The 14,145-nt window shown below is 36.2% G+C and overlaps 1 protein-coding gene across 7 annotated transcripts in view; it reads right to left on the bottom strand.

Annotated features, from left to right (window-relative positions):
• Window positions 1–14,145, bottom strand: part of PRDM5 (PR/SET domain 5) — a 95,069-nt gene that overhangs the window by 9,651 nt on the left and 71,273 nt on the right. For 6 of the 7 annotated variants that reach the window (XR_015699675.1, XM_087736486.1, XM_087736481.1 and 3 more), the window contains one exon: window positions 1,629–1,733. Coding sequence is in view for 6 of the 7 variants with exons in the window: in XM_087736486.1 (XP_087592612.1) it covers window positions 1,629–1,733 (105 nt within the window). In the remaining variant the exon portion in view is untranslated. Of the gene's footprint in view, window positions 1–1,001; window positions 1,135–1,628; window positions 1,734–14,145 lie in introns of those variants that run through there. The other variant, XM_087736484.1, reaches the window with a different exon arrangement.

Here is a 14,145-nt window from a genome sequence, read left to right as displayed (position 1 = left end):
CTGGGCAACTGAAGAATGTATGAATGAATAGTAGAGGCAACTGTTGTTCATGTCCAAACCCCCAAAAGCCAGCAATCTCTGCAATGTGCAGCTGGCAAAGGACTAGTGCTGAAGAATAATTTTGGTGAAACATGGCAGTAATATAAAGTATAAAAAAAAAAAAAAAATCCAGTAAATGAAGGTACATAAAAATTCTCAGCGAAGGACCAGGACCAGACACGGATTACAGCTGTTTCTAGAAATACTACTATTTAGGAAAATACAGTTCTATCTAATTAATGAGGAAAACTGAGGGAATAGTTGAAGCAGGAAAGTGTGTTTTCATACAGCTCCTATTTTCAACTAAAGAAACAAAAAAAGAATAAAATATAACTACCACCCCAAATTGGTCTGAAAAAGCACACTGAATCCAAGACCAGCAAATCTTGGATCCACAGTGTGGGAAGAATTGCATTTACACTGCAAGCTAGCCAACAGCTGATAAACAGTATAGCAATCTGAAAGCTGAAAAAGTTATTGACAATGATTTGGAATTAGAGAAGTCCTCAAGGTATTATCTAGAGCCAGGCTAAGATTATCCCAAAAGAATCTCCTGACTTGTAGACATCAGCAAAATATTGCAGCTGATATTTTTCATTAAATTAATACATTTTATTCTTAATGAAATGTCACCAGATTATTTATTAAAAGCCAGATCAATTAACAGACCCTTGCGACCTTCATGCCAAGTGGTTATTCTAACTTTGCACCTAGTTTTAGAAATTTGTGAACAAATTTACAATTGTTCAGACCGAGCCATCTCAGATATAACTGAAAGCTGGCAGTTCCCTTGTGACTAGTTCTTTAAGAACTAGTATCACAAAACAACGCACCTATACTAATTCTATACCCTATTCTGATGCCCTTCTCTAAATCCTTGAGCAACAACTTAAATTCTGGCATTTGATCATTCTGAAAGACATTCTTTTCCAAAGGTTTCTGCACATTCAGCCTCCCCACCTACCTTCCAAAGCTGTGAGACACGTTGTATACAGGATGGGGTATGCTGAATGAAAAGTACTTGACAGTGATCTATGAACTGTAATACGATATGCTGCATTTCAACACTGCAAGCATACACACCATCCACGATGCCTTTGTTGAACAATAAAAAAAAAAACAACTATGAGCAGGTGTTGAAAATATCAGACCAGATTTCACTAAACAGAAATTGGAAATTCTGAATTCATATCCCTCTCATTGAACAACATCAGAAGCATTCAGATTCTGTATAATGAATTAAATGCCTTTCCTGTATAAGCTAATCTCCAACTATTAAACTGTCATACAATTTATATAGGAACCCAACAAGCATGAATTTGTAACTTGCAACAACAATTAATTGCATTAATAATGGTGAAAATAACTCTTAAGGGATCCAAAACTGTAAAATAAAAGGGTGTGCAACACTCCTGGCAACTGAAGAGGGTACATAAAGTTCCCTGAATGGTCTTTCATTAGTTAGGCAATCAAAGACCATATGAAGTGTAACTTACGCCACGGCCAATAGGTGCGAGGCCGTAGTCTCACTGCAATTAAGTCATGCTGCTGCACTGAAGTCAAGAAGACAAAGCGATAGATCAACTCACATCACACTGAAACGGCTTCTCTCCGGTGTGGGTTCTCATGTGCTCATCTAGGCCTCGCTTTTGACTGAAAGCCTTGTTACACTCTGAGCATTGGTACGGCTTTTCCTGTATGAAATGACAACAGTGAGTGAAAGTGAGTCAACACAGAGCCCAAGTCATTAAAGGAGTGGAATTCCATGCTGGATGGTGCAAGTTTTATATTCTCTCTAAGGGATTACAGTCAGTGAAAACAACAGAAAACTACTTTCAAATGATTAAGTGAAAGCTGGGAAAGCTGTGGCCTGACAGTTTCCACTTCAACACCCACTCATGAATTAATTATCTGTTCCAGTCTTTCAAACCCAGCCATTTTGGGAGTCTGTTTTTCGTAATGTGAAAGGTACAGAAACATAAAATTCCAATGTACTTTCCTTTATCCTCCACAAAAGCTTAAACTATAAAGACAAGTAAGGCATCTATAAAAACCTCAGGTTTGTTAGCACGTTTCAAAGAAGGGGAAGAGGTGAGGGGAGGAAGCGGGAGGTACAAGGAAAGCTTGTGGTAGAGAAAAAACTTATTCTGAAACGTGGTGACAGAAGGTTAATCACATATTCATTCCAGAATCTCAAAAGAAGTACAGATGGCAACGAAGCCATCTGTATTTTTATTAGAACTATTGGTTAGCAGCTACTGTAACACATGATGTTATAAAAGTCACAAGCTCACTGACATCTAATAAATAATTAGAGATATGTATGGAAAACCACTTTTATAAGGATTTTCTTCTTTGAAGTTCTTCCTTAATACAGAAACTTTTATATAAGGTGTAATTCCTCTTTTATTCCACTAAAGTTACAGAAGAACTGTATTGAAAACAATATTTAAATAAATTAATTAAATGTAAAAGTTAGCATTATGGCATTGCACATTGCCTCACTAAAATTTTGATGCTCTGGAGGCACCTTTATTTTCAGCAAACAATTATACTTATTTAAATCACACTCATCCTACATTTTTCTGTGGTCCCTAATTCTGTATTGCTTAAGTTCTAAAGATGGGTATTTTAGGCAACAAAGTAAACATTTTTTACTAAACTAAATTAAAAACAAAGACTGAAAATCAATAGGCAATAAAAATGCTAAGTCAATGAATTAACAAATAATAGGCAGTAATCTTAGTGGTCTTTTGAGAAATAACGTGGGATCCAAGGATAAGTGAGAAGGAACAACTCAGCTTAGGTGGTGAAGCTACGAAGGGAAGAAATTCTCTGGTTATTGAATTCTTGTTCTGAGTATGTAGGGAACAGTCAGGTCTCCGTATATTGCTGCATCCTGCCAGGCACTCAGCATAAACCGTACAAGTAATACAATGGACTATAAATCAGTGCTGTTCTGGGTAAGTCCCAAGCTCTTTGCAGGTACAGAGATCTCGGCAGGGTGAAGACTGGGTTCTTCATTTCGCTCTAATTGCGATGGGCTACCCTCCCATAAGGTTTCCTAGAAAAGGCAGCGTCACAGGCAGAAACATCTCAACTTTTAGTGGCAGGAATCCTCTAGCTCACCAAAACCACGTCATAAGCTGTGTACACAGGCAAAAGCATTTGTCCAGGAATTTCAGTTTCAGATATGAATAAATAATGAGATAAATAAAGTACATTTCAGTATGATGCAAGACAAATCTTTCTACTGACACAGGCTGAGTACACACTGCCCAGCTGCATACAATCAAACTGGCCTAAAGGGAAGCCACTAATGAGCTTTTCTGTGCAAGATTCTCCTTACAGGTTTATCATCTTTGTGTTTTTTCATCATTCTCTTAATTTCGTAATTTCCATGATTCTTCAGTATAGAGTAAAACATAACAAAATACCTAAAAAAGGTCTGAGCTGATCTTAAAAAAAGAAAATCATCATCTAGACCAAAAATTTCACGTCATGGGGAATTTTGCTAGACTGACTAAAGACTTCATGGAGCAGGTCTGTAATTTTTAAGGAAATGTACGAATAAGCCATATGAAAAGCAGGTTTCTGCAACACCCCCTTAATTGGTTTTGCATTGTGGTTAACATAAACCACATTTTCTGTGAGTGCTCTGCAAACAGCCTTTCTCTGTGTAGGTTGTTCCACAGAAAGTGCAAAGTATATGATGTGTACATCTTAAACACCTATGAAAACATTCATTATTGCAAACTGTACCAGGGGTACTTGCTCCCTTTTTATCATCTTGTTCTTCAAGTATCTGAAGAGTTAACTTGATTATCTTATTCATTTCAGAGTTAAATGGACTTCCGGTTTCCATTTGGGAGAAAGAGCCATTGTAAATTCTGGGAAGCTGAAGTCACAAACCTGGGCTGTAATATCTTCCCCAAGGTTGTCTTTGGCTATTTGTATTATTCTCTATGGCAAAAAGGGGTATATCTAACCACCCCCTTGGCATTTGTATTCAAATATGTAATGTATTCAATATGTAGTGCATGAAACACATCCAAAGCTATCTTTGATCTAATTTTAGATTCCTTACATCTGTATATTCCAGTGACTTCAGCAGACAATTCCAACTCACACCAGCCCCCTCTCCACTAAGCTAAGCTGCCCTTCATTCACATTTGTGTCTGTTTCAGTAAAATCAGTAGTGTTGTCCAGAGCAAAACTTGGCCCTAAGTTTCTCTCCAGAGGAAAAGACTTTTTTGTCAGTTTCGAAGAAGCCATCATTCTCAGAGACTAATTTCTTCAAAACAAAACAGTCTGTGCTTTTCCTTTTCACTCTCCCCCTTCTTCCCCTCATATCAAATTTCCATTGCACAATACTTGGAGAAGGCAACATTTGTAACATGGAAGAGATGATGTTGGCTTGGCATAACCACCACTGCTCTAAACGTGGACAGAAGAAAAAAAAAAAAAAAGATAAAAACCATAGCAATAAGTCTGCAAAAGTTAATACCACCACAAATGGACAATAGGGACCAACGATCAGATTAGACAAAAGCTGGACAAATTCAAAACATAAAGCAAAGGGAAAAACCTGCTAACTGTCAACAAAACAGGAGGTCATTGGGAAGACCATACAAGTCTGACTTCAGAGGAGTTCGCAACTACTAGTACTATAAATCTACCCTCCGTTCAAAAAGCATCTGCCAGGCCACGACTATGGTGGCAGCAAAGCCAAAGGATTACATGTGTTTTCTTTTATTGATGATAGAAATGAGGAAGGGAGCAGGGAGAGTGAGAGAGACAGGATGTAGCTGATACTGCAGTGATTTAATATTACATTTTTAAGTATACCAGGTATAAACAGAAATATGTAGATCAGGATTTATAACCTTCCTGCCTCTAAACAAAGAAAGGCCAAGGAGAGCCCAAATGGGACTTGGTAATCTGCAAGGTGCTTCGCTGTAAGACTGGTATGCTAACTTAGAAGCTCCCGTCTCTGATGATTTTTCACTTCACTACGTTAAAACTGAGAGGAATTCAACATTTTAACAACGATGACAAATAAAACAGTGCCTGCAATACACACTTCATCTGTCTCTGGATAGCTGAATCATAAATGACTACCTTGGATTCTATGCAAATTGTGCTTTGCATTAGAAAGACATCAGAACATGACAAATTCTCAAGGCCATTTGACGCCACCTTTAACAGATTGATAGAACATGTGTACAGAGTATCCTGCAACCACGACAGATGGAAATACTTAAATGCAGAATATTGGAACTGCTAACTGCTGCTGTAGTTGACTGTATCTCCCTTAAGAAATATAAATACATTATGCATATTAGCTTAGCACTAGTGCATGTGGTTGTTTCTGGTAAAATTGATTATACAGGTAAAACATGAATGACTGGTAGGAGGATCTACAAATAACTTTTAAAATCTGAATTTAGAACTATTACATGAGCTCAACAGCAAGAAAAACGTAATCTAGACACTACTATATCCAAAGAAATCATAGCTCAAGATTAAAATAAATAAGAGTTAAGAACAGTTTTAGTAACTCTTTCCAAGGTGGCAGGAGCAAGTTAAAACTGGGCTGAACCCACACTCAGGAGATCTTATTCTTTACTTTTTTGGTTAAATTAATTTACGACAGTGATTGCAGAGTCATATTACTCAGAAAGTGAACTTGTTGACTACAGAAATGTTATTCAATAATCCTTTTTAACACTTAGGTTTAAATTGCCATGCAGAGTATGCTTAAAAACCCAGAGCTATCTAGGATCTAATCTCTCATGCTCATTTTTTTATATCCTACTAAATTCAGCAGATTGACTTCTGATTTACTTCAGAATTTCACATGTTGCACATTTCTTCTTGTAGATCATGTTCATACATCTAAGCACACATTAGAATTACTAGCATCTCGTGGTAAGACATACTGACCATGTTAAGTTTCACATGACTATCAACTTGCTGGATCTGCATTTTCTACATGCTGAAAACTGAACATTCAGAGAAGTTCAGAGAAACAAGGAAAAGCATATCAGATCTTATATTACTTGTAAACATTTAAACATAATCTTATATTACGTGTAAACATTTACACTTGTGACGTGAGTGTGAAAATTGCCAGACATGAATAATGGCAATGATTAAAAAAAAAAAAAAAAAAAAAAAATCTTTATTTTTCTCTGGAAACATACAAAACTGAGATCTGTGTAACAGACAAATCTGGAGAGAAACATGACCTATTTTGGACAAATGAACAGTAAGGCCCAGTACATACATGAAAATTCTTAGTAAAACCTGAATAAGCCTGAAACGGTCTCAACCTAAACTCCTTGGGAAACAGTGGGTATGGAACTTTTTTGGGTGAGATTTATTCTCGCAACAGGAAACACAGAGCTAAAGAAAAATATCAGCTTGTATTTTTGATAGCAAAATATTATTTTAAAATATATAGATCATCCTTTAGCTCACCTATTTTTTTTCTTCTTGTTTTTAATTGCTTTCATTATTCTGAAACAAAGAGCTTTTCTCCCAAAGTCTCATAACGCCTACACATTAGGCATGTGAGATGTAGATACAGCATCACAATCTGCTTTCAAAACTTATGTGGAGAATTCAAAAATGTTTGTATTATTCTTAATAAATATCATTTGTTGCTAAATGTATTTGCATTATCACTTGAACACAGGGTCAGTAAAAATAAATTGTTTTGAAAAAACCAGCAAGAATGGAAAAATGTGGCCTAGAATGAACAAACGACCAGCCAGACAACATTAAAATCTACTAGTCAGGCTTGCAGCTACCAAGAGCTGACCTCTCGAACAGAAACCTGGGAATTCTATAGCTTTACCAACCTGAAAATGCAGAAAAAACAGTGGTGTTGTCTGCTTACGAAGTAGGAGGACAGTGACAAATGCAGACTTCAGGAAGCATTATCTAAAGGGTACCTTAGGCATTGAGGGAATGAGGTTAAGACACCTGCATATTTCACATAAACCCTTTGCTTTGTGTGTTTTAAACCTTTTCCTAATACCAGTAACACTTTTTTTCAATTATTACTAATTATTAACGTTGACATGTGCCTCAAACCACACTCAGGCGCTCTTCAGCCAGTTGTACATGGCATGTATCGAAGGTGGTGACCAGAACAGGTATCATCCTGTCAAAAACCCCACCTGAAAGTGAACTGAAGGTTCAGGGCTACTCCAGCCTGAAAAGCATGATCTCGGGGGCCTGGAAAAGAGTCCAACCAGAGGCAGGCTAACACAGGGTTCATGATGCATACCCATAAGCAACCCACCTTGCAGACTCGCTAACAGCAAACTTCTACCAAAAGTCAAGCAGAACAGTGATGAACGAGTAACGTAAGTCCTAGCGAATCGAATGGATCTTTCTGCTTGGTCTAGAAACCCCCCACAGACAGCGTCAGACCATGCTGAGGGCCAGGCCAAGCGAATCGTTCTTTACAAGAAAACCTGTTAGACAGCAGCTGTGCTAATAGACCTTTGAGCCTCAGCAAATTCCAGTATCAATGCACAGGTTCTTTCTACATTTAAGAAGAGTGATGGGTAGTTTCACTATCAATGAGGTGGTGACATGCAACGTATTGCTCAATTCTTTTTAAAAGACCAGCTTTCACCTTAATCAAAGGGCTGGGAATTGAGGTATAGTGCAGTAAGACAGACAGTAAAGCACCTACTGAAACAAGGGTGGCTTATGTAGCTGATGTTTAGTTACATTTCAGCCCTAAAAACAGACTAGGATGATTAATGTCAGGAAAAAAACATCAGTGATTCTGCTAGGTCATCACCACTAGCAACACATCCCCTGTTGAGAAGAGAAGCTAAGTCACTTAAGATCACAGATGGTGCGAATTAATGGAGTCCAGTTTTGTATTTAAGTGTGAAAAAAGTGCAAGAACTAACAAGATGCTCTCTTAGTAATTGGAAGGTTTTGGCAAGTTACAGCAAGTGGCTCACCCACAAACAGAGGCCTACTTAATTATGAGACTTGCATTAAATTACTAAGGTAATGTCGACACAGGACAACAGACAAAGGCTGAGGAGAATTTACAGCTCTACAGAAGTAGTAGGGATTTGAATCTTGTCATGATTAAAACCTCAATAAACGATCACTTTAAAAGTACACATTTCCTCAGTTGAGGAGTAAAATCCTTTAAAAGAATACTTCCAACAACTGGAGCAGGCACAGAAACTTTCCTGTTGAAACAATTGTAAAAGGATTTTGGCAAATTTGAACAAAAAAGTCACTTTTATTAGAAGGGACTGATGTTTTTGTTAGAAAAGTTCTCTTTTAGTTTTGAGGGTTTTAAAAAAAAAAAAATCTGAAATTTTTGCAATAAAATTTGTAATGAAAATGAAAACATGCATCCTCACTGAAATGCCTGCCAGAAGGAAAAAGGTACGTTTCTTCAAAAGCTCTAGTATATGCAACTAGTTGGACTTGACTTTACATTAACTTTACATTTACTTAACTTTACATTTACATTAACTTCCCATTTTCCACAGCAGTTCTGCCTATTTGCTATTTACAATCTGCAAAGTTTCTGTTTATTTGGGTTTTTTTAAAACACTGAAGTAATTTTGGCCCCTAAGATTTAGTGAAGGAGGGTTTATTTAATCAGCCATGATGAAAATTCAATAGATATTGATCTGCTCTTGGAAAAATAACAGTATCAATATATAAAAAAAAAAAAAAACAACAAAAAAACCCCCAACATTTTCACTCTCTGAGGAAAAGATGAACATCAGTCAACATTACATAAAAAAGAGTGTGAAAATATAGGTGCAGTGGGATTCAAACCTTCTATATTCTGTATACAAACAGAGATTCCACAGGCAAGGAAACCAGAGCACTGGCAAAGTCATCATCCTCAGACAGATGTTTGGGAACTCACTCATGTCTCACCAATAGGGAAATATAGAGAAAATCTAATATTGAAAAAAATTCAAAATTCAATCAACACCTCATATTATTTCATTACACACTGTCATGTGCATAGAAGACTACATTTAGTACCCCATGTAATTTTCTTTTTTGTTTTGGTTTGGTTTGGTTTTTTTTTTTTTGCAATAGCTTGGTATGCTGTTTCTAGAACACATGACCTTTTTTAAAACTTTCTTAAGCCAAATATTCCCGGGAAATACAGAACAAGCAAAATTATGTCACAATTGTCAATATTGTTCTTGCATTTTTTTAAAATGATTTTATTTTAATATTCTTCTGGGTTAAAAAAAAAGAATAGTGTGGGTCATGTAAAGTTCCAAATGAGTGCCTTTGAAAGATTGTTTAACTCAGGACCTGGATAAGGACAGTTTTCTTCTTGTACTGTCCCAGCAGCAAGCTGAAACACTGACTTGAAGAGAAAACCTCTACAGGAGACTGCCTAGCTTCCATATTTATCATGACTTATACCTATTCCCATGAAATTCATAAATAATACTCAAAATTAACTCAAGGTTGGCTAACTCTCGCACATTCTGTGTCAGGCCTTGAATCCTTAGCTTCTAAGGATATCTTTACACTGAAGTCACATGACTGCAGGCCATGCAGACATATTCATAAAAGCTTCAGACTAATACTCTCAGCAACCACTAACGAATTAACTGTGAGATTAAGGAGTTCAAGAGCTGACTTCAAAACATATCCGATACTCAAGCCACTAGATCACACGAATCCTTGCAATTTTAAGGCTACGCTGCTAACGGTATCCAAGCTGCCCAGTTTCAAATGAACAAGAAAGGAGACAAAGCTTCCTAAATGGTATTGTGAGTACTGATAGCTTAAGTGTCCAGAAACTGCATAATATCAACTGCAATCTATTGACCAGTTCCATGCAACACACATATATAAATATATATGTATGTGTGTGTGTGTACACACCTATACATATATATGTATGTATATAAAAAATATATATACATATACATATATGTAAGTATATATATAAAAATATATATATACACACTGGCCAAGCATTTCAAGCATGGGAAGTGAAGTTGGTTGCAGAGTTACAAAAATATGCTTATCATTTAATGTCCTCTATTTCTTACAGTGTAATCTCCGAATATTAGGTGCTTTTTCAAACATACTTAAAGATCAATGCATTTTTAAATAGTAGGCACTTGTACACGAAACAAGTAAATGTACCTACTAATATATTGCAATTTCTCTAATTTTTAAATATTACCTTAGAAACATACAATTTGAGCATTACAGACAGAAGCCTTCCAACCACCAGAAATCAGATTTTTAAACAGGCTATAAAAATTACATGTATCTGTTATGCCTTCAAAGTATAAATATGAAATATTCAAACCGAGTGATGAAAAAAAATCTGCAAATAGCTTCTACTCTTTCTGTTTTCCATCACTACCATGTATTTAACTGAAACAAACTGTAATAAAACTACCATTTTCGGAAGTAATGAAAACATCAATTTGACATGACAGTAACTGTGGGCATCTATCAATGATCATATTTCCAAACACTAACAATTATATTGCAGTTACATACAATAATTTCTCCATACGTTTAAGCTCAAACTATGTAATAGTATGCCAGGCACTGAATAAAGCCTTAGGAAGGAGCTGACGTTTACTGCACTGTGAAGGCTGGAAGTATGCATGTATTTCCTCAAAGCTGATATGGTCCATAAATACATTTCATCAAGAATTTCAATGAGTTCCTCATTTATGTTTTCTTAGGCTGTTATATTTCTTCTTCTCAAGGGAAAAAAAAAGACAAACCCACCCAAACAAAAAACCAAACCATAAACCAAACACATCTACTTTCATAGAAACAAATCAGTACTCACGTGACATTTTAATATTAGGTGGTTGGTATTTTCTTCTCCTTACATTGTCAGTAGGGGTTTTGGCTTACCTTCTCTGTTTACTCCAGAGTTTTAGCTGACACCTGTGGCCACCCAGGCTGTACTCAGTTCAGCAGCTGCCAGACCTTAATCAACTTTCTACAATGATTTTTCCAGCAGCCTTCCCTGATGCACAGGATCAGGTTTGGCATTTAATCCCACTGGTAAAATATATCTAGATTTAATCTACACAATGACATTTTCCTTGTTGAATGTCATATTATTACTTTTAAACTTCTTCACAATTTTTCTGGCCAAAAGACCAGACTCTTTTTTTGCAAGACATTTACAAGAATAGCCTTTGAGGAAGGGTGCTATGATTATGTTTATTTCCACATTGCTAGGATTAGCTGATACAAAAATACTTTCTGGATTTATACAGCTTGTTATTTATTCTTTGCATAATTATTTTGCATGCAAGAATAAATTTGAAAATGAAATGTATGTGTTGGAACGGGTAAGAAAAGGAATAGCCAACATCTTCATAATCTTTTGTCCTGAAAAGTCAACACATCGGATGCTTGAAGAGAGAAATTTCAAGTGAGACTTCCTGGCTTTTCTTGTTCTTCGAACTGACAGAAATAAACACTGGCAAGCGTACTACATTTTTTTATTTCCTAATCTTTAGTTTTGTCTATGTTTAAATTACAGATCAAGTTCAAGGATCACAGAACAAGTTATAGTGAATTAGTATCATGCTGAGGAGTTTCAAGCTATTTCTGCACAGGTATAATCTTTCTTCACAGGAAAAGTTCTTACATAGTACAGTCAGAATACATCTCCTTTAGTGTTTATATTCAGATCAGGTGTGCACTTTTGAAGCACACTTCCCAAATGTCCCCTGTTACCATGCTTTGGTGCACACTTCCAAAACGTTTTGAACTACGTGACCTGGATTCCTTTTGGAAAAAATTAAACGAGAAGGTTTAACGCATTTCAGGGAGCGCTGTTGTGCATTCAGTCCATAGGACCAGACTACACATAATCTGCAGTAAAATCCTTGAAACACACAGAAGATAAACATCAGGCCCTCAGAACTAACTGTTTCACTTTACATACCTACTGCTGCATTGTGCTACTTGTTAACATACACATAATCTCTGATTTCCAGAATGAAGAATTAGACCATGACTACCCTGAGCACCAGAGAGGTGCTACAATGTGACTGTGTGCATTCACTTTTAGAAAATACCTCAGAATTTTCAGTTCAGCTTATATTGTTCTTAGTTAAAGATCTGAAATGCTCAAAGCTGGAAATTCAACTATCAGTAGTACATACAAATATGTTAGGCTATCAACAAACAATCTTAATATCCGTAATTCTTAATCACCTCTACAAAACAGAGTAAAGAGAGAACCTGACTAAACGAGCAAGAGTACCAGAGAAATCCCACCTTTTCCTCCAGCAAGTAGCATGTACCTGCCTGAGAAAGAAATGGCGGGAAGGAGGAAGAGAGGATGCCTCAGGCAGTAACGACAGACCTGCCTGCTCTTAAAGTACATGGCAAAAACTGTCAAGGGTTCTGCATCTCAGTGCACTGATTTCAGCTTTGCTAGCATCCCTGTGTTCAGAAAAACCTCAAGGCAGGTGATCTTGGTACTACAAAACTATTCTATAACCTACATACTAAACAGCTGTTTTCTCTACTGAAAGGTTTATCGGGGTTTTTTTTGTTTCCTGGATGATATTTTTCTACTTTTTTTTTTTTCTCTCAACACACTAAGTTAGAAGTCATGCATAAACTACACCAAACACACAAGGATCAATTATTTAAGTTTTTCAGTGTCTCTTAATGAGATCCCGAATGTGAACCACTGCATCACTGACAAGCATCAACCTAATACAAACATTAAATAAATCTTCATATTCTTGCCAAGCACACAAGTGCTCTTGTAAATAATGGCCTCTTTTCAACCTACCCCTCAGTATTTTCTCTCTCCATCTTCCCCTATTCCTTCCAATTACCCAACCTCCCTTCACCACTCTGTTCCCTTTCACTTACATCTGAATCACACCACCTAAAATATATATTTATTCCCCTATACCTGTACTAATAGTTACTCATCTGAACAATTAAACTACAGCTTATTATCCCACAGCACTGCATGGATAATGTTCTGCAGAAGAACTGACTTGGTATAACCACTCCTTCTGACTTTAAAATCTGTGAAAGTTCATCCTAAGCTTTGCTTTCTGTTCTATTGTTTTTATTAATATTACGAGTCAACTTTTTTTTCCTCCTAAGACTTTAAAATTTTTAGCTATCCAGGTCTATTTAGATATCGAATAAGGCATTGAAGTGTGAGGACCAGGGAAACTTGGGAGAAGCAAAGTTATAGTAACAGACTTCAGTTTTCAAAATGAGCTAGTAATGTTAACATTATCAATAATGATTCTTATTACCTCAAAGTAAAAAAATATTTCTTTGGGGGATAAATGAATATATAATGCCATTCCTATACGAATGAGCTTCACCGTAAAGCTTCGGAATAGGAGCAGCATATAAAGAGCATGACAGCAAAAAGAATCAAAACCCCAAAGCAAGGTCTAAAAAAATCATGCTGTGCCCGCATATTTTAATCCTCTAGTGTAACTGTAAAGATTTCCAGTAGTCTGCTTAGCACACTCATACACAAAGAAGAAAAACTGAAATATGACCTGTTCAGATCTAGATGATCATGACATCTCAAGTATATGGAAACACTCGTATCACATTTGGTGTGAACAGAGTTCTTTCTTTCTGTGAGGATGATATTTTGACTACACGATACAGCAGAACATTTTCTGAAACATTTTAAATCAAATTTTATTATGTTCTTATTGCAATTATGTTCTTAGTGCAATATAAAGTCTGTCTAATTACGTTTACATAGATTAAAAAGAAATCTCCACTCTGTAAAATCTATTTTCCTAATGCTTCCCTTTCCTATTAGCTAAATAACAAACATTGGTTGAATTGTTCCTCTGTCATTCATAAACAGTGTTTAAATTATTTTCTTTTTGTCTTTCAGTCCAATTTTATAGAAGCACTTTGGAGCCAGCCTGCAAATTTCAAAGATTTTTTTTTTTTTTTTGCTTACCTGTAACAGAGGCAAAATATGATGATGTATGGGAATATATGTAAGCAACAAGTTACATAGAAGAGGTAGTAGTAAGCAGCCGAACAACAATAAAATAGAAAATTCTCTACTAAGGTGCA

Source organism: Nipponia nippon, unplaced genomic scaffold, assembly GCF_047370975.1.
Source record: "Nipponia nippon isolate SJK-2023a ecotype South Korea unplaced genomic scaffold, ASM4737097v1 scaffold_6, whole genome shotgun sequence".
In the NCBI taxonomy this organism is placed as follows: domain Eukaryota; kingdom Metazoa; phylum Chordata; class Aves; order Pelecaniformes; family Threskiornithidae; genus Nipponia; species Nipponia nippon.
The sequence above is the reverse complement of the archived record's forward strand: the minus strand, read 5'-3'. Positions and strand labels throughout refer to the sequence as shown.